Consider the following 21,101-nt stretch of genomic DNA (forward strand, 5'->3'; position numbering starts at 1 on the left):
GATGTCATAGGCTGTCGCCGGCCAATACGATTACCGTGATTTGATAGTGTTTCAGACACCGGTTCACGCGGAGGCGTTCCCCCATAGCACTTTGACGCAGTGTGAGTTCCCTTTCGAAAGAGAACCAGTCATAAGGGTCTGTTTTTTGAAACTGAGATTTATAGATCATCTGATCATCTGCTTTCCATTGATGTATGGTGTGTTAGGATAGGACAATATTTGCCCGATACAACTATTTTAAAATCTGGAATCTAAGGATGAAAAAAAATATATATATATTGAGAAAATCAGCTTTAAAGTTGTCTAAATGAAGTCCTTAGCAATGCATATCCACTCACAAAAATAATTTTGGGATATATTCATGGTAGGAAATTTACAAAAAATCTTCATGGAAGATGATATTTACTTAAGTGTCCTAATGATTTTTTGCATAAAAGAAAAATCAATAATTTTTGACCCATACAATGTATTGTTGGCTATTGCTACAAATGTACCCATGTGACTTATGACGGGTTTTGTGCTCCAGGGTCACAAATGTGGTACTGGTAATGTGAGCTAATACCTCTCCAAGATTTTGAACATAAAAGGTATAGATTAAATGTTGGTCTAAAACTGGTTAGGATAGATGTATCTGAATTTGACATCTTTATAATTGGAGTAATTGTTGCATGTTTTAGACTGTCAGGAACTGTTCTAGTGCTTAGACTCAAATTTACAGATACAGAACAACATCTGAACAAACAGTATTTATAACTTTAAAAAAAGAGCTGGCATGACAGCATGAGGAAAGACAGCGGGCCTGAAGTGTTCAATGCTATTTTTGCAAGAAGGAACAGGGTCAGAGGACCAGAGGAACTGACATGATGTACCAAAGACAGAAAAATATTTTCTTTGCATTCTTTGCATTATGCTGTGAGAGAAGTGTTGGCAATGTTTCTTTGTAAAGAAACACTATACACATATAAACTGAAAACATCATATGTATGTTCATGATGTCACCGTTTACACAAATTCATGTTTGGTTTTGTTGTTTACAGGGAGAAAATAAAGGTATCCTTTTCAAAAACTTGGACCTTTAAACCTTTTATTCAAATTTTCATGGAAATGAATGATCAAAACATTGTGCACAAGTTGAAAATGGTGTCGTGTAAACGCCAAAAGTGTGAAAATTCACACCCATCAGTCTAAACTGAGTTCAGAGATGATCTCAGAAGATCTCATTTCCTTTTCTTTCTTTAAGCGTGTTTCTTTAATAATCTGTGTGGTCAAACTAACTGAGCTCTCACACTCAGCAGTGACATGTTTCCAGACCTCAACAGTGAGATCACACCTCTGAAATACCACAGAAAGCATATCTAAACTGTGAAACTAGACTAAAGATCACGCAAACAGTTCTGAAAACACCAGATCTCAAAGCCAGAACACAAAGAGGACAAAAGAAAAAGTGTGTTAGTTTGGCCGCACTTTTTAGACATGGAGAAAGCCAAACTTTTATTTGCATATTTAAAGACCCCCTGTGGTGAAAATCAAGTTTTTAATGTTAAAATCTTGTAACCAATCACCTCAATGTGGGCGGGCTTTAGCATATCATTAACAGTGAGTGGAGGAGTCTTGAGAGAAGATATGAAAAGATATGAAAAATCATGTAGATTTAGCAATATAGCGGGTGTATGATGTATATTACGATGTTATGATGAACAATATGTCTTTCTCCACTGATGTTCTGAGTTTCCCTGGACCCCTGGTTGAGGACCAGTCCCTTATGAAAATTAAACATGGTTTATGATAGTAAAACGTAATAACCATGTTACATCAAAAATACATCAAATAGCTTTAGCTGTTCTCATAATTAGTGCAAGCTGACAGTTAATTAACTGCTGGAGAAAATACATGATTTAATGAGAATGATGTAAGAGAGTAAAAGTGTCGTCATTTTCTAGACTTTGTCCAAACCTGCAGCTCTGAATGAATAATAAAGACACTAGCATTAACTGATCAACAAGCAGACAGAAACTATACAAAAAACATGCTGAACTGAGAAAAATAGCAATAACTACAAATAAATCAGAGCATCACTTGGGTTTGTTTGTGAACATGTAAAAGACATTGAAAGTATTTATAATGGCACTGAATGACACCATTAGGACTCAGTTCTATTAGATTCATATTCTTCTGCTCATGTGGTTTTTGTGTCATTATTTGACTGATTTGTGATGGTTCTTGTTCACAGAGGCATAAAGTTCACTGCAGTTTTCCTGAGATCCAGCTTTTGCTCCTCTGATGGAAGCAGAAGTCACTTTATCATCACAGCGAACCTGAATGAACATCACAGTTATTGTTTCAACACACAATTATTACAGCATGATGTTTGAGCTCAATTCATGACACAAATTCAGAAGAAAACACAAACTATCATGTTGAGAGAAGCTGGACAACATCAAGGAAGTGTTTCTCACCTTCTTCTTTTGGTCTTGGTTTTTACTGTACGCAGTGACCTCAGAATAAGTCACATGATCATCTGTCTGCTCCTAAACACCAATTGAAATGTGAAAAATCACCACAATGTCAAATATACACAAATATACACAGATTATTGAAGATGAATCATATTGTTCACTGGCAGTAGATGAATGTAAATGTTGATTGTGTTGTTGGTTCATCATATTTATTCTTATCTGTGAGTTTTAGAGCAGAAACAGTTCAAATACACTAACCTGTCATTATATAATCTGACTAATACGAGTGTCATATTTCAGGATCAGAGCTTATAAACACTAATAACTCATGGATCGACCTACAATACTCACCTCAGAGTCATCAGTTCCTCTTCTGTTATCTGAAACATAACGTCAAGAGAATACTGATCAAAAACACAAACCAAATACACAATACAGTCTCAAACACATAATATTTGGAGGAATTTTAGTGCTGTAGAATTACATTGTGAACTCACTGATTTCTCTTCACTTAGAGGAATTCTGTCTAAATTACATGTTTATTTTATCAGATGTTTTGGACTTTTTGTCTGTTATAAAATATGAGAAACTGTAAAAACTCACCGTCTCTTTTTCTGCGAATCATCCAGAGAATAAGAGCAGGAAGGAGAACAGCGAATGAAGCGACAACAATCACAATCACTGAGAGAGAGACTATAGAGAGACACTTTCAGAATTACTGTGTTTAAATAAATATATTAAAACAACAACTACAAATAAAATTAATTGACACATTTAATAGTATAATTATCCCTTATTTAAAAACTGATACTTGAAGTACTTGTGATGAGGATTTTATAGAAATTTCAGTAACTTTATCACAGCTGTGATCGTCCTACTGTTATCAATTCATAGATCTGTAGCTAAAAAGTGTTTATTATATTAAAGTTTCCACCAACAAAAACAGTCAATTGCACTTGTACAGAACAACTGATCGAGCAACAGCATGAACACTGAAACACAGCAATATTAATACTGTTGTCTTCTGAGCTCATTTTCTGTATATAACTTTTTTAGGACTGTCTCAATGAAAATGATGCCTCTTTGACATTATTAGAGTTACTTTTCACATAACATTAGTTTTCATGTTTCTGGATTGTTGGTGATGTGTGAGAGAATGTGAAATGAGAATGTGATGTGGATTACAAATGAAGCATGTCTCGAGTCAAAGCTTGTGATCAGATGAAGATTCAGTTCATTTAGATACTAATTCCAGAAATGAGTGTGTCCTGTAAGAGCTGGTGTAAACCGCAAAAGTGAGAGACTGATGATGTGTGACAGTGATCATGTGATCATGAACCTTGTGTAGGAGCTGCTGCTGTAGTTTGGCTTGATTTCTTCTCAGAGTTTGAGCTGCTGACTGGAATCAGTGTTGTTGAATCAGAAGATGAATGTTCAGATGCTTCATCTGTAAGACATTAACATCATGATTTAGACTAGCAATAGTTCGAGGGAACTTGCACTGCATTGTCATGACTACACTTTTGGGAACGCAAGCTTCTGAAGCACATGGCACGGCATACACGTAAGCTATAACGAGATGCCGGCACACAGTAGCATCAGCTTCTGCTCTTCAGCAATTGCTATATGGAGGAATTTTAAGACTCGCCACTCACCACTCGCTGAAAAAAAGCAAGCTGGATGAGTGCTTCTTGCAGTGTAGAGCACAACCCATTGTCTGGGCTTACCATTCTTTGCTGATTTACATAAGTTATGTAAATTGTGGAAAAGACCATTCTCTTCCCATATTTCCCCCACCTCTGTGACTTAATATAATTATGGAACAATGCTGCGGGTTGAGGAACTTTGGCCTGCTATCTCTTACCCAACACTGCATCATCCCTAAAAGCCCAGACGCTTCCAACCAAACCCTGCTGCACAACATCTGCTTTGGTGGGAAACCCATATATGTGATCCTGGACCACAAAACCAGTCATAAGGTTATTTTTTTTAGTGGAGATTTATACTTCTGAAAGATGAATAAATACGTTTTCTATTGATGTATGGTTTGTAAGGAAAGGACAAAATTTGGCCGAGATACAACTATTTGAAAATCTGGAATCTAAGGGTGCAAAACAAATAAATAAATCATAATGTTGAGAAAATTTCCTTTTAAAACCTATTAAGCCCTGAAGTGACATACACAAAAGTAAAGACTCATAACTCCCAAACTATAGCAAGAAGAATCAAAAGGTAGGTATCATTTTGTAGAACACTTTTTTAAATAAATCTTTACTTAATATCATAATGATTTTTGGCATAAAAAAAAAAAAAAAATCTGTAATTTTGACTCATACAATGTATTGTTGGCTATTGCTACAAATATACCCATGCAACTTACAACTGTTTTTTTGGTCTAGGGTCACATATGGTGGTGGGTCAGGCTGGTGCATGCCTGCACACTATGGCCATCATACCAGGCCGACCTATTAAGGGACATAGATGTGAGCGAGAGGGTCAAGCCTGGTGATATTCAGGAGCAGTGTCAGGCTGCAGACCTGTCTCTCTGTATCACTAAGGAGACTGTCCGCGCCATTGGCCGCTCCATGGCAGCATTAGTGGCCACAGAGACAGATTTGTGACTTAATCTCTTGGGCATTGGGGAGAAGGACAAAGACATGAGCACTCATGACCGAGGCCAGGTCCAGGTTATGAAACCTGACAAACATGTACAGCAAGGACCATCCTGCCGCATCACACATTTCCTGGAGGGAGACTCCCAAAAGCAAAGACAAAGAGGCAGCCATAGTCAGAGTAGAGTGGGCTCGGACCATAAGAGGTGAAGGTTGGTCGGCCGACTCGTAAGGAAGTGAGATAGCCTCAACTATCCACTTACTTAAGGTTTGCTTAGATGCAGGGTGCCCTTTACGTGGGGACCGAAACACAAAAAACTGATCAGATTTATGCCACAGGGCAGCTCTGTAGATGTAAGCATCTAAGGCCCTGACAGGACAGAGCAAATTGAGTTTCTCCTGGTCTGGATCTTGGAATGAAGGACAAAAAGCCTGCAGCATAATAGGGCCCGCCACATTAGTGGGAACCTTAGTAATATAGCCTTCCCGAGGAAACAATAAGGCTTTAACCATGTTCTCCAACCAGTTCTCTTAAGAGACGAAATAGCAAAAAGAAACAGTCTTGAAAGTGAGGAATTTCTCAGGAACCTCTTCGATGGGCTCGAACGGATCCATGGACAGGCTTTCCAAAACTATGGCCAAGTCCCATGTTGGAACTCTCTGACATGCCGCAGGTCTTAGCGTCAAAGTACCACAGAGGAAGCAAGTTACCCATTGGTGTCTTCCAACTGAAGCACCATCTAAAGAAATAAATGTCTGCCACATAAATCCTCAAAGTGGATGGGGATAACCCTGATGAGAAATTATCTTGAAGGAACTCCAGAAATATACCAACCAGGCAGTTAGCAGGTTACCAACATATGACCTCTACACCACGAAGAGAACACGTTCCATTTCAGGGGATATAACCTCCTCTTGGAGGGAGCTCTAGACTAGAATATAGTCTCCACTACCTCATTAGGGAGACCTGAATCTATACGCTGGCCCCCCTCAGAGGCCACGGCCACAGTTTCCACAACTCCGGGTGGGGGTGAAGGAGTGAGCCCCCCGCCTGTGAGAGCAGGTCCCTCCTGACCGGAATCTTAAAGGGAGAGCCGTTGAGAAGAGACATCAGGTCCGAGGCGGCAGGGTTGGCAGAACAGCCCCTTGAGGGCACCGAGGGGATACGGGCACCGTATAATGAGGAGGCGGCAGGACTTCTTTCCCGAAGCCTTCCTCTGGATAATGACAGTCCTCAGATCCGTCTGCCCAGTCCCCCAGTCTCTCTGTGGGGGGAGCACAGGATGCAACACTCGCTTTCTGTTGCGGCCTGTGTGAGGAGCTCATACTCAGCTGGGGCTGCTCCCCCCCAGCAGCCCCTGGGACCTGAGAGTCGCTGAAGCAGCCAGAAGGTGTGAGAGGGGCATCCAAAAGAAAAGATCTATCACGGTCTTTGATATCAGCGAAGTTGTGCCATAAATGCCTCTCCATGGCTAGGGCTGCCATAGACCACCCGATTGACTTGGCGGTCTCCTTGGTAGCCCGGAGAGATAAATCGGTTGCTTTACGAAGCTCAACAAAAGCCTCGCAACTGACTTCCCCATCCTCATCAGGATTCTTTTGCAGGTCGGCCTGATAAGCTTGTAAGATGGACATGGTGTGTAAACAACCCGCCGCCTGACCTGCAGACGAGTATGCTTTACCAACTAAAGCAAATGATGTTCTAAGTGTCTTAGTGGGTAACTTTTGGTCTTTTAGAGAAGATGCAGACTCGCAATAGATAGCTCGCAAGCGTCTCTTCCACCAGAGGCATCTCCCTATAACCATACCTTTTCAGCTCTAATGTATTGCTGTAATTAGATAATTGTGGTGGAGTCACAACCTCCACCAGCTCCTCATAAGCTTGTGTGTGAGGTGGCGAGTCCATCGATACTAACAATGCCTGATTCCTCAGAACTAGAACGTTGCAGTACTGGTGCTTCACCAGGTGGAAGAAACCACAGAGCATGCTTACGCCTCCTGAAATGAAGCGCTGGGTCCTGCAGGTAAAGGTAGAGATAGGGCAGTGCCCGTCTCTAACTCCTCTGCAAGATCCAGGGAGCATAGCGTCTTGAGAGACAGCTGTTCACAATGCTTGCAGCCAGCCCCCTCGAGGGCTGCCTGGGCATGCTCCTCTCCCAAACAAACAACACAAAGCTTGTGTGTATCCCCACCTGTAATGTAACGAGGGCAGGGAGTAACACACTGTCTAAACTGTTGCTTGCTTGCCTTAATCTTTGTTTCATATATACTGTATATATATATATATATATATATATATATATATATATAGTATATAAGCTCTCTCTGTGAAATCGTGTGTCTTATTTGGTGTTGTCTGTCTCTCATATATCATATATCACATTTATATATAAATGTGATTGTGACAAGATAATATAAATGTGACAAGACATATAAATGTGACAAGAAATCGTGTGTCTTATTTGGTGTTGTCTGTCTCTCATATATCATATATCACATTTATATATAAATGTGATATATGATATATGAGAGACAGACAACACCAAATAAGACACACGATTTCACAGAGAGAGCTTACTGAAGACACAGAAGCTGACACTGTTTGATTCAGGTGTGCTTTATAGTTTCCTGGTCATGACGTCACGCGCCTATGATGTTCCATCACACCATTGGACTGATTTCACATGTTTTCATGATGCAATCATGCAGAGGCGTTCCCAAAGCACTTGACCCAGCGTGAGTTCTCTTGAAAGGGAACACTTAGCCGAACACATTAACAGCAAATACTTACAAACAGACTTTGAACGTGGAAGAGGCCCAACACAATCAATTGGAACTGGAAACAGTGGAGCAGGCGGAATAGTGATTTGGCTTCCCTACCATTTGACAAATATGACAAGTTTGACAATAAGGGAAACATCTCTCTTCAGACCAGGCCAATAAAAATTTCACAAAATTCATGTTATATGTATTTGCAACACCCAAATGACCCAATGAGCAAACATACCAGTGGTGGTCTCCTTGGGACAATGGCAATACCCCTTCTAAAATAAATGATAGAGCAGCTCCAGTTTCTCAGAGGATGCGAATTGGCATAGGCTCATTTAGACCAGGAATGGACACAGTTCCACTATGCAGGAAAGGGCCATATCCTGTCTTATCGGGATTAATCAAAGAGTCAGCTGTAGTAGTCCTATCAGATTTTGAATAAAAATCACCTGATATCAACCCAACAGGCTTTGGATTAGACTTTTTTTTTTAAAGAACAAGACAAATTTTCAATCAAATGACCAGGAACTTTACAATAAATGCAAACACTGTCATCAGAAGAAAGTTGTATTGTTTGATGACTTTCGAGAGGATAAAACTGATGGAACAACAGGAGTTTGATCCCACGATTTCTCTTTAAACATCACTTTATGTATTAAAACAAAGTCATCAGCTAAAGTATCAGCTTTGTGGAGTGTCAACTTTGTTCATTTATATACATCAGGGATGGGTGGCCCGCCATGTCTTTAATACACTGAACTACTCGGGTGATCAATTTTAAAAACTATTGCGTTACTAAGGCAATGACTGAAGAGCTCCGTTATCAGCCCACAGTGGAAAATGAAACCATATCCGTACTGGCCGGCTCAGAACGGAATGGAACGGTAAAGCAAAGAGAACGGTTTAACTTCACGGCAGAAAATTCAACAGCATCCAGAGTGGTGAGCCTTCTTACAAATCCTCCCGGAAATGAGTAGTATACAGCACTTAAAGCCCACCTGTTAAAAACGTTTGAACTGTCGGATGCTGAGAGAGCCAGCAGGCTTTTCTCACTTCAAGGACTGGGTGACAGCAAACCGTCCGAGCTCATGGACCATATGCTGGATCTTTTGGGCGAACACAGACCTGATTTTCTTTTCATCCAGCTTTTCCTGCATCAGCTGCCTTCCCAAGTGAGAGCTGCATTAGCCAATACCACAATCACTGACTGTTGTAGACTAGCTGAAGAGGCCGATAAGAGTCAGGGACATTGTGCGGCTGCGCTTTTTCCCACGCACATCTCTTCTTGTCGGCAGCAGTCTTCTGGCACCCAACAGCCCTCAGGATTGTGTTTCTATCATGGAAAGTTTGGAACCAAGGCTAACAAATGCCGTCCACCATGCAGTTTCAGTGTTCCGGGAAATGCCAGGGCCGGTGCTCAGTAGTGGCCATGAGTGTCGGCCGCGTTGGCAGGCTGCTTTTCATCCGCGATAAGCATCTCCGGACGCCGTTTTCGGTGCGACACGGGAGCACAAAGGAGCGTCCTGCCTGCATCTCGTTTGGACATGGTAACCGACAGCCACGGCCCCCCTATGGAAGCTGCCAACGGTAGCCCCGCACATATGGAATGAGGTATGTCAAATTGTGTTTCGGAGGACAGCATTTCGGTTGGGACTTTGTTACTGCAAAGGTTGCCGTTCCCCTCTTCGGTGCTGATTTTTTGTGAGCACATGGACTGTTGGTGGATGTAAAGAACCGCCGTCTGATTGATGCTGTCACGTTTTGTTCTTATACGTGCACGCTCAGTGAGGCAGACTCCATACGACTGTCTAGCATGCTCTCAGCTTCCAATGATTTCCAACGACTACTGGCCAGTTTCCCAGCCCTCACTCAGCCCACTTTCTCTGCATCTACTGTAAAGCATGGTGTGGAGCACCATCTCGCCACTACTGGTCCACCTGTCTACGCCCGCGCTTGGCGCCTTGACCGACCAAGCTTGCCGTTGCAAAGGCTGAGTTTGCAAACATGGAATGCCTGGGCATAGTATGCCGATCCAACAGCCCGTGGGCATCACCCCTCCACATCGTCCCTAAACCTGGCGCCGGCTGGCGCCCGTGTGGCGACTACCGGTGGCTTAATGAGGCAACGGCACCTGACCGATACCCAGTCCCGAACATACAGGATTTTTCAGCACACCTGGCTGGCAAGGTGATTTTTTCCAAAGTGGACCTCGTCAGGGGATATCATCAGGTGCCAGTACACCCACTGGACATTCCCAAAACAGCAGTGATCACGCTGTTTGGTCTGTTTGAGTTCCTGCGCATGCCGATCAGCCTTAAAAATGCCACCCAATCTTTCCAGCGCCTCATGGACTCTGTTTTGTGGGAGCTGCCTTTCCTTTTGGTGTACTTGGATGACATCCTGGTAACGAGCACGTCCAAGTCTCAGTACCCGGCGCACCGCCGAACCCTTTTTGAGTGGCTTAGCCACCATGAACTAATTGTTAACCCCACCAAGTGCCAGTTCGGTCTCTCCACCATAAACTTCCTATGACACAGAGTCACTAAGGATGGGGCAGTTCCTCTCTTATCAAAGGTGCAGGCAGTCATCCAGTTCCCACGCCCACTCACTGTCAAATCTCTGCAGGAGTTCCTCGGCATGGTGAATTTTTATCACCGCTTCATCCCTCGAGCCGCTCAGCTCATGGGGCCATTGCATGAGGCCTTGAAAGGTAAACACGCTGTGGACTGGACTGAGAGCAGAGTCAAGGCTTTTGATGGCACTAAAGCAGCATTAGCGAACGCCACCATGCTGGCGCATCCTTCTCCTACAGCCCCCATCGCCATCACCTCAGATGCCTCTGATTATGCTGTCGGTGCTGTTTACGAGCAGTGGGTAGGTGGGACCTGGCAGCCACTGGCTTTCTTTAGCCATCAGCTGCGCCCTTGTGAGCGGAAGTACAGCACTTTCGACCGGGAGCTGCTGGGTCTCTACCTCACCATTAGACACTTTCGTTCACTGCTGGAAGGCCGACACTTCACTGTTTTTGTGGACCACAAGCCACTGACTTTTGCCATGGACCCGCCAGCAACGGCATCTGTCTTACATTTCAGAGTTCACCACGGACTTGCAGCACGTTGCCGGTAAGAGCAACCACGTGGCGGATTGCCTATCACGGGCTGTGGCAGGGGCAGTCCATCTTGGTTTGGATTACAACCGCATGGCCACGACTCAGACAACAGACCCAGATGTGCAACATCTGAAAACCTCGACTACAGGGCTGCAGATCGAGGACATGGTTTTTGGCAATGCCGGCACAACGCTCCTGTGTGACATCTCCACAGGTAGTCCTCGGCCTATTGTTCCCTCGGGGTGGAGGCGTCAAGTTTTTGATGCCATCCATGGTCTCTCCCACCCAGGTGCAAAAGCTTCACAGAGGCTTGTTTCAGCAAAGTTTGTGTGGCACGGCCTCAAGAAGGACGTTAGGGACTGGGCTAACACCTGTGTTGAGTGCCAACGGGCCAAAGTACACCGCCACACTAAAGCCCTGTTAGAACCATTCCCGGTTCCTGAGAGGCGTTTTGACCACGTAAACGTGAACCTGGTTGGTCCTCTGCCCTCCTCTCAAGGTTTTACATATCTGTTAACCATGGTTGACAGGACCACCCGCTGGCCTGAGGCTATGCCACTGACATCGGTGGCGTCATTCGAGATGACACGGGCATTTATTGGCACCTGGATTGCCCGCTTCGGCACCCCTTCGGACATTTCCTCTGACCGAGGCACGCAGTTCACGTCCGAGCTTTGGGACGCTGCCGCACAGAGCCTTGGAGTGAGACTCCACCGCACGACTGCATATCACCCGCAGGCTAATGGACTCTGTGAACATTTTCATAGATCGATGAAGGCTGCCCTGCGTTCCAGCCTCAAAGACAGCAACTGGGTCGGCAAGCTCCCGTGGGTGATGCTGGGTATCAGGACTGCACCAAAGAAGGACCTTCAGTCCTCGTCTGCGGAGCTTGTTTATGGACAGCCGCTGCGAGTACCAGGTGATTTTGTCCCTAGCACCACGATTCCCTGGTCTGCTACTCTCCACCGGTCTACTCTACTGGATAATGCGAGGCTTTTTGCACCTGTCCCTACTTCCTGTCACGGCCTCCCTCAGTCGCACATCCCCACTGGACTTCAAAAGCCGACTTGTGTCTTAATTCGCCACAATGCCCACAGGGGACCGCTACGCCCGCCCTACGAGGGCCCACTCCGGGTTCTGGAGACAGGGGACAAACACTTTGTGGTGGACAGGGGTGGTAAACCGGAGCGACTCTCCATTGACCGCCTTAAACCGGCTCATTTGGACGTGGCCAGGCCTATTGACCTGGCTCAGCCCCCACGACGCGGACGGACTCCTGCTCTGCCCCCACCCCGTGCTCCATAATTCTTTACACTTAATACTGCCTAACACTTGATGGCTGCTCTGTTAAGTCTTCGTCGTCAGCAAGGAACCTGGGTGTGCTCTTTGATACCAATCTTTCATTTGAAGGCTATGTTACTAGCATCTGTAAAACCATTATTCCATCTTAAAAATATATCTAAACTACGACATATGCTCTCAATGAAGAATGCAGAACAGTTAGTTCATGCGTTCATGACCTCAAGGCTAGATTACTGTAACGCTCTACTGGGTGGTTGTTCCTCCCGCTTGATAAATAAACTACAGCTCGCACAAAATGCAGCACACAGCATTTGTAAGTTGTATGGAAGTGGCTAAATTAAATACACTTTTGTTTGAGTGAGCAGTTAAAGGTATTAGCCAACTAATTACACCCTCTGACGAAGATCAGACTGGCTAGTTTATGTCCGTGAGTTTACAGCAAATTCCGGGGTGAGTATCTCTGTGCGGCATTGGGTCCTTGATGAACAAATAATTGAAATATGGGATACCCAGAATCATCAAATATCTAAATTAATACATAATAATGTTTAATTTCTAATTGGAAACACAACCTAAGAGTAATAATCATTTGAAATTGGAGTCATATTAAACAAGTGAAATTAAGTGAACTTCACAGGGGACACACACGCGTTAACCTTCGCCTAGGCCGTTGGATTCCATTTTTGGGCCAGTGGGGGGTTCTTTACAAAGCACTAAATGGTTTAGCTCCCCAGTACCTGAGCGAGCTTTTAAAGCATTATAGTCCTTCACGTCTAATGCGATCTCAGAACTCCTTCCCTTTCCTTTCCCTATGTATAGATAAAACGTTATCAAAATTATTCCAGTTCGCATAGATCCGCGGACACAACTAATTTTTCTGTATTATGCGGACCAGTCAAGTAATTTGGCAAATATCACTTCTTTTTTTTTTTTTAAAAGACCAAGCTTCTGCGCACATACACACTCAAACATGCAAACCTATAGACTAAACATGTAAATGAATGGTAAGAATGCATTAAAGGTACTCAGTTTTCAGTGGGAAAGGTGTCATTTGATTGGCCCCTAAAGTAATAATTAACAATTTTTACAATGGAAGTGATTCAATCAAAAACCAACTTTAGCTCGATAATAATTTTCCTATTGTCACTGTGAAGCTGCTTTGAAACAATATGTTGTGAAAAGTGATATATAAATGAAGATGACTTGACTTTGTCACCATCTCTGTTTGAAACCTGCAGTTGCACTGATTTGCGGAATTATCTTTACGTGGGATGTGCTTTGGCACGGCTCCTCAGCGTGGATGAATCTAATGTTTTAAGGTGCAGCTGCAGCTATGTGTTGGGACTGTCAGTCAATGCACCAGTGTGGATCTTCACTGTACATAGTAATTACAATTATGTTCAAAATATGAAGTTTTACCAGAAAATGTTATCTGAATAAGTAACATGTCATCCGCTTTTGTTCTGCCCAACTGAAAAAAGTTTTACAATAAATCAAGGACCTTCAAGCTCTTTTTATTTCCCCTCCCTGCTTGGAATTTGCTCCTGGGAGGGTGAAGGCTATCTTCCACCCTATATCTGGCTACATGCCCTCTAATGTGCCTAGATCTACCATTCTTCATGACTTTCATACTCTACAGCATGTATTGGCAGAAGGGGAGGGACTTCATTTACTCTGCCCTGTTCAGTTTTATGTTCAAAGATCTTCTTGCTGGAGGAAATCAGATCCCCGGCCTCCAAGCAAACAATCAGCAACTGGATTGTCGAGGCAATTTCTTTGGCTGGCCAGGTGTACAGTGTGCCCTCACCTCTAGCCGTAAGAGCTTATTCAACTAGAAGCATGGTGTCTTCTAAAGCTCTGCTCTTGGGGATCTTCTTGCAAGACTTATGTGATGCGGCGGGCTACCCTGCATACTTTCATGAGATTTTATAGTCTGCATCCTAAGCTGTGCCTGGACAGTTTCACACTAGGACAGACAACACTTGGCATGGCGCCTTGGGCACTGCATTGCCCAAAATGTTATCATGATGATGCAGCGTGAGTTCCCTAAAAAGGGAACGTCTTGGGTTACGACTGTATCCCTTATTCCCTGAGAAGAGATTGAGATGCTGCATCCCTTTGCTATGCCTTCGTATACCTTTTCAACCTTTTAGAAGCTGACCAGGATTGGTCTAGTTTCACATGTTTCAGATACTTGCAATTATGTTCAGATACTTGCAATTATGTTGCAATTATGAGGGTGTTCCCCAAACTGTCAATTCACTGTCCTGTTCCCTTCTCAAGGAACAAAAGTTACAGACATAACACGAGTCATTTTCTCACCTGAATACTTGAGCGTGTATCTGACTGAGGCCTTGAGTTGATTTCTGAGAGTAAGCTGACATCTCCACTCTCTGTTGTCATCTTCATTCAGGAGTGTTGTAGTCAGATTGATGTTACAGTGATCTGATGAGAATAATATCTGATATCTGGAGTCTGTCTTCAGATCAACACCAGTCTGATTCACCCACGACAGCTGAAGTCCCTCAGAACGGACCCAATAATTACAAGGGAATCCATAATATGAATACAACTGACAGGAGAGAGTCACAGAGCGACCTGGACTGATCTCAGTCTGTGAGGATGATGAAGATGATGATGATGATCGAGACACTGAAATTTAACACAAAACACAGATGCTTCAATAATCATGTAAGATTAAAGACAAATACAGTGGTGTGAAAAAGTGCTGATTTTTTTTTTTTGCATTTTTGTCACACTTTTAGAGCCCGGTATGTCACACAGGAGAAAAAACAAACAAAAAAACAATCCATGCCGACGGTTTTGCAATCCGTTCCCTCACTTTATAAACCATGCTCACGAATTCTTAAACTGTTCCCTCAGTTTAACAAATCGTGCCCAAAATCAAAAGCCTAAATGCAACAATAGGCTTATAATAATAATAACAACAACAATTATTATTTATTGTATTTATTTTTTAAATGTAGCATATTTATTTATAAATTATTTTTAATTTATGACTATAAAAGAGTGCACTTAAGACAGTATATCATAAAATAATTAATGAATGCTTTATTTAATTTTTTTTTTTTTTTTTTTTTTTTTTTTACAGTTTTAGAAATGTTTGTGTACTATTTCATTCTTAACATGAAGACTTGTTTTGGTGATTTTATTATACTAAGCTTTTTGCCCCAAATGGACTTTAAAAGATAAAAATAATGGAAATTCTCAAATGAATTCTGAATGGAAGTTCAGGAAATTCTCTATTTTGTAAAATAAAGTTTATTTATTTACAATAGCCTATGCATCCCGCACCTAAATAGGTGGCCTGGTTGAATTTTCTGGTAAAGATTGGAGGCGGGGCCACAAATCTGTGAGTACAGATTTTACAAACCCGTGGGAACTGATTGTGAAAACGTGCGCACAGATTATGAATTTGTGGGAACGGATTTAAAAACCGAGGGTACGGTTTGCAAAATCTGACTGCACGGATTTGAAATTTGTGGGAACTGTTTATAAACTGAGGGAGCTGATTGCAAAACCGTCGGCACAGATTTTTTTTTTTTTCTCCTATAGGTGACGTGCCGGACTCTGTACACTTTAATGTTTCAGATCATCAAACAAATTTAAATATGAATCAAAGATAACACAAGCAAACACAACATGCAGTTTTTATTATGAAGGGAAAACAAAATCCAAACCCACATGTCCCTCTGTGAAAAAGTGCTTGACCCCGCTGTTAAAACATACCTTAACTGTGGTTTATCACACCTGAGTTCAGTTTCTCTAGCCACACCTAGGCCGGATTACTGCCACACCTGTTCGCAATCAAGAAATCACTTAAATAGGACCTGCCTGACAAAGTGAAGTAGACCAAAAGGTCCTCAAAAGCTACACATCATGTTGATGTAACCAAGGTAGGGTTATTATTATGTTGGGTTAATAACAGAATGGGTTAATGCTAGGTAAAATAAACAAGTTATTATTGAGTAAATAATATTTAATTCATGAGAAGGGTTAATTTGGAATACATTAGATGGGAGTGCATCATTTATGCTTATGTACATGTGATATCATGTGTTTCAGTTGTGAACTACATTTTAAAGCACTGTTTCTTTAAGAATTACGGTGATACTTAAAGTTTGTATGTAATGCACTTGCGAAAATGTGCTTTTGCCTAGCAAGTTAGTATTATTTGTTGCTGATAGGTTGTTGTTTTATTTGTTCCCGCCCTCACATGTGAGAGTGCGATTCTGATTGGACTAGAGGGAGAAGAGAAGAGGAGAGAGGGACGCATGAGAGTGTTGTTCGGATGGCGGAGAAGAAATGTACATGTAAACGCTGTATAAGTTGTTGAAACTTACATTTCTTCATATCTGAGAGTTTAAGGACATTGAGGAAAGTGTATGCGCGTTACTCTGCATGAGTATAAGCAGGTTTTCTTTTGTAGTGTTGAGTTCAGTCGTTAGTATGAGAATACGTTGGATAAACGGACATTCAGGTACACTGGACTGCATTAACGTTTATCTTGCTTAAATGTACGAGTTTTGCTGGATCAACAAAGACCCAGATAGCATTCTAAATCTCCGAGTGATTTAGAATACCTCTGGCGCCGTGGGACACGATCAGCGCAACTTCGTCATGTGAAAGAGAGAGCGAGAGAGAGCGCTCGTGTTCGAGTTTCGGAGGAGTCTGAGACGAATGCTGCGTCAATAGGAATTCAGGTGCTATTATTTCATTTTATTTGCTCAATAGAGTGAAGTGGCCATTTGTTGTTTCACGGCCCCAACGATCGCTAGCAACGTCCAGGCCTGCAACAGGGAGGGGTTGGGACTTGTGAGGTGTGTGTGTGCGCGCCTATGTGAGTGGCCACTCAGAAGTTATAATTGTTTCAACTATTGGTTTTGAAACGAATATTTTGTATTGATGTTATTTGTTTATTTGAGATATTAAGGAAGTGTTGATCTAACATAATTGATTATTTGAAGTGATTGCATATTTTCCTCAAAGGAAAAGAAAGACAGAAGACAAGTGTATGGTTTAATTTGAAGTTTATTGAACATTTGACATTTAAACATATATTTACGTTTATTTATTTTATTTTACTGTGTATAAATAAATCTAAAGGTTAATTTTGTTATACTTACCTATTTGTGTTGATTGGAGTCATTATACAGTGACATTTCTTAGCTTAGTAGGGGGAGGGTAGCATTAGTGCATAGTCGAGAGACACTTTAAGAACCCGGTGCGCTGCCCTGGTTACATTCCGGGCATAGGGGGCGCTACATTGAGAAGAAATTCAGAAACAAATGAGAAAGAAAGTAATTGAGATCTATCAGTCTGGAAAAGGTTATAAAGCCATTTCTAAAGCTTTGGACTCCAGCGAACCACAGTGAGAGCCATTATCCACAAAAGACGAAAACATGGAACAGTGGTGAACCTTCCCAGGAGTGGCCGGCCGACCAAAATTACCCCAAGAGCGCAGCGACGACTCATCCAAGAGGTCACAAAAGACCCCACAACAACATCCAAAGAACTGCAGGCCTCACTTGCCTCAGTTAAGGTCAGTGTTCATGACTCCACCATAAGAAAGAGACTGGGCAAAAATGGCCTGCATGGCAGAGTAACAAGACGTAAACCGCTGCTGAGCAAAAAGAACTTAAAGGCTCATCTCAGTTTTGCCAGAAAACATCTTCATGATCCCCAAGACTTTTGGGAAAATACTCTGTGGACTGACGAGACAAAAGTTGAACTTTTTGGAAGGGTGTTTGTCCCATTACGTCTGGCGTAAAAGTAATGCAGTATTTCAGAAAAAGAACATCATACCAGCAGTAAAATATGGTGGTGGTGGTGTGATGGTCTGGGGCTGTTTTGCTGCTTCAGGACCTGGAAGACTTGCTGTGATAAATGAACCATGTATTCTGCTGTCTACCAAAAAATCCTGAAGGACAATGTCCGGCCATCTGTTCGTGACCTCAAGCTGAAGGAAAATGATCCAAAACACACCAGCAAGTCCACCTCTGAATGGCTGAAGAAAAACAAAATGAAGACTTTGGAGTGGCCTAGTCAAAGTCCTGACCTCAATCCTACTGAGATGCTGTGGCATGACCTTAAAAAGGTGGTTCATGCTCGAAAACCCTCCAATGTGGCTGAATTACAACAATTCTGCAAAGATGAGAGGGCTAAAATTCCTCCACAGAGCTGTAACAGACTCATTGCAAGTTATCGCAAACACTTGATTGCAGTTGTTGCTGCTAAGGGTGGCCCAAACAGTTATTAGGTTCAGGGGGCAAGTACTTTTTCAAAACAGGGCCGTGTGGGTTTGGATTTTGTTTTCCCTTCATAATAAAAACCTTCATTTAAAAACTGCATGTTTTGTTTACTTGTGTTATCTTTGATTCATATTTAAATTTGTTTGATGATCTGAAACATTAAAGTGTGACAAACATGCAAAAAAAATAAAAAATCAGGAAGGGTGTGATGGTCCTATGGGCCCGTTTTGCTTGTGGAGCGGGACTTATGAGATATTCATCACGTGAAACACCTGCAGAGTATGACATACGTTTTTGCTTCTCTGATTTGCCCCCTTCTGTTACCCTCTGGTTTTCGTTACTTTTGGGTTGCTTTGTTGTGATTATTCGATTGTTTTATGTATTAGTTTGGTTTGGGGCTTTAGGTTTGCAGGCCTGTTTGGTATGTTGGAAGGTTTGTTATTTTCCGTTACTTACTTAGTAATTTACTTTTCCTTAGCAGTGCTTTCAATGTTAATTATTGTGATTTGTAAATTCAATTTTGTTAATATTTTTTGATTCACTTTCGTTCTCGTTGCCTCCCTCATTTGTCGTGGCACTGAGCCGATTGTGACAAGGGGACAAGCACTTTTTCACACCACTGTAATTGATTTTATGTAAATAAATACATAATTGTAAACTTACCATGAAGAACATGCAGAGAAACACTCGCACCAGTTCCTTGTTGTTTGTCATTCACATATTGTCGGCAGAAGTAAGATCCAGAATCTTCTTCTGTGATGTTCTTGATGTTCAGAGAGCAGTCAGACCCCAGACTCAGTCTCTCATGTCTCTCTGTGTCTTTCTTCTTTATCCCTCCAACAATCAGTTTAACTGCTGCTGAACCTCTGAATCTGTTATAGTAGGTCCATGAAGTTGAGTTGCAGTCAGAAAGAGCATTATTACAGGGCAGACGGACATTTTCACCAGAACTGATGAACACATGAGTTTCATTCACTTCACTGGTACCTGAAACACAGTATATTTGAGTGATCATTCTTATATATTAATAAATGTAGATATAAAACATAACAACATTAAAAGCAGAAGATGCAGATCATTCAGTATTTTTTCCCTCACTGAACACAAACATCACACTCTCCAGAATAAACATTTTTTTCTTTTTCAGAGAGCTGTTTGAATCATTCTTAAATATGAAAATAATTGCTCATCATCAGATGGCAGTATCAGGAATAATACAGTATGATTAAACTGTCTGTATGAAACACGACACAACAAGAATAATCTGAGCATGTTCAAATCAACTCTTTCCAGACTAATTCCACTAAATGTCTTTAGAGAAAATCCAGATTTCTTTACCTGTGAGAAGTGAAGAGAGAATGATCAGTCCCAGCAGACACAGATCACACTGATCAGCCATTTTCTGTTTCTGTCAGTCTTTCTCTTCATTATATAGTTACAGCTCCTCCTTTAATCATCATCAGCTCCTCCTGTGGTTGAGAACTTCCTCTGATCTGAACTGAGTGTTTAGTCCTGACACTAAGATACAGCTCTGCATTTCACTGACAGTCACTAAAGTCGAAGACGAGAAGTGATCAGAAAGATCTTCTGCTGTGAAACTGTGTTTAATGTGAAAAGCTCTGGAACAGAAAGTGAGCTGAACTGGACAGTGACATCCAGAAACCAACTAACTCCAAATGAAAGGATTGTGTTTGGCACTGAACAAAGTGCCGTGAATTAGTGACCAGATTCAGTGATCTCAGAGTCATTTTTGTCATTTACACAATCTTTTTGCATCACATCACTACCACAGTTTTAAAAGGGTTTGTTATTTTTGTATCTAGGTAACCAAATTATCTAACTAACCACCAACAAGTGAGTACTAAAAGCTATTTTAGTGGAATGCAGAAACATTCATACATTCCCAATTTCAAAAATAAAAACATGCTGCTTGAAATTTTGGAAACACTTTACAATACGAGGCTCTATGAATTCATTCATTCTTAACTAATGCACAGATAATCAAGAGATAATGTATGACTGTATGAAGAAATAAAACATTTATTAATGATTACTACATCAGCAACTAATGAAGATTCTATTTGATTAATAGATTAAGTAATAAATAAATTATTAATTAAATGTGTCATTGTATTTATTCCTTAATAACACATAGTATTAACTAATATTGTAAATTCATGTGTTAAAGGGTTAGTTCACCCAAAAGTGAAAATTCTGTCATTAATTACTCACCCTCATGCCACAGTGATTTCATGCGATCCGAATCATGATTCGATATGCTGATTTATTGAGGGAAAAGTCATAGTTAATAGTGAATACATGTTACCTATGCTAAAGTGGTATAGTTATGTTTTGACTTTACTGTTGAGGCACATGACTGTTAATTAACTGATTCAAAATTAATTAAAAAAAAAACATAACCAATAATATATTACTAGTATAACTCAATAACGTGATATGCTGTATTATCTGCATTTATTATTTATTACTATATGAATAATTGTTACGATGTGGTCAGCGGGCATGAAAACAAAACTAAACAGAGCATTGAAACAGGAAATGAAGTAAAGTATGCATACAT

The 21,101-nt window shown here is 41.5% G+C and overlaps 1 protein-coding gene across 1 annotated transcript; it reads right to left on the minus strand.

Annotated features, from left to right (window-relative positions):
- Positions 1–2,064: 2,064 nt before the first annotated feature.
- On the minus strand, positions 2,065–20,061 carry LOC125247254. The gene is made up of 8 exons (XM_048158526.1): positions 19,859–20,061; positions 19,184–19,507; positions 14,571–14,900; positions 3,796–3,903; positions 3,060–3,149; positions 2,808–2,836; positions 2,457–2,528; positions 2,065–2,315 (listed from the first exon to the last, which is right to left on the minus strand). The coding sequence occupies exons 1-8, from the start codon at positions 19,917–19,919 to the stop codon at positions 2,196–2,198; spliced, it is 1,134 nt and encodes a 377-aa protein (XP_048014483.1). The 5' UTR covers positions 19,920–20,061; the 3' UTR covers positions 2,065–2,195.
- Positions 20,062–21,101: the final 1,040 nt, after the last annotated feature.

This window comes from Megalobrama amblycephala, linkage group LG1, assembly GCF_018812025.1.
Source record: "Megalobrama amblycephala isolate DHTTF-2021 linkage group LG1, ASM1881202v1, whole genome shotgun sequence".
Classification (NCBI taxonomy): domain Eukaryota; kingdom Metazoa; phylum Chordata; class Actinopteri; order Cypriniformes; family Xenocyprididae; genus Megalobrama; species Megalobrama amblycephala.

Coding starts and splice junctions, on each gene's coding strand:
- LOC125247254 (XM_048158526.1), bottom strand. CDS start 19,919: ATGGCTGATCAGTGTGATCTGTGTCTGCTGGGACTGATCATTCTCTCT. Junction 14,901..19,183: donor TTCTCTGCATGTTCTTCATG/GTAAGTTTACAA, acceptor GTTAAATTTCAG/TGTCTCGATCATCATCATCA. Junction 2,837..3,059: donor GATTCGCAGAAAAAGAGACG/GTGAGTTTTTAC, acceptor GTTATGTTTCAG/ATAACAGAAGAGGAACTGAT.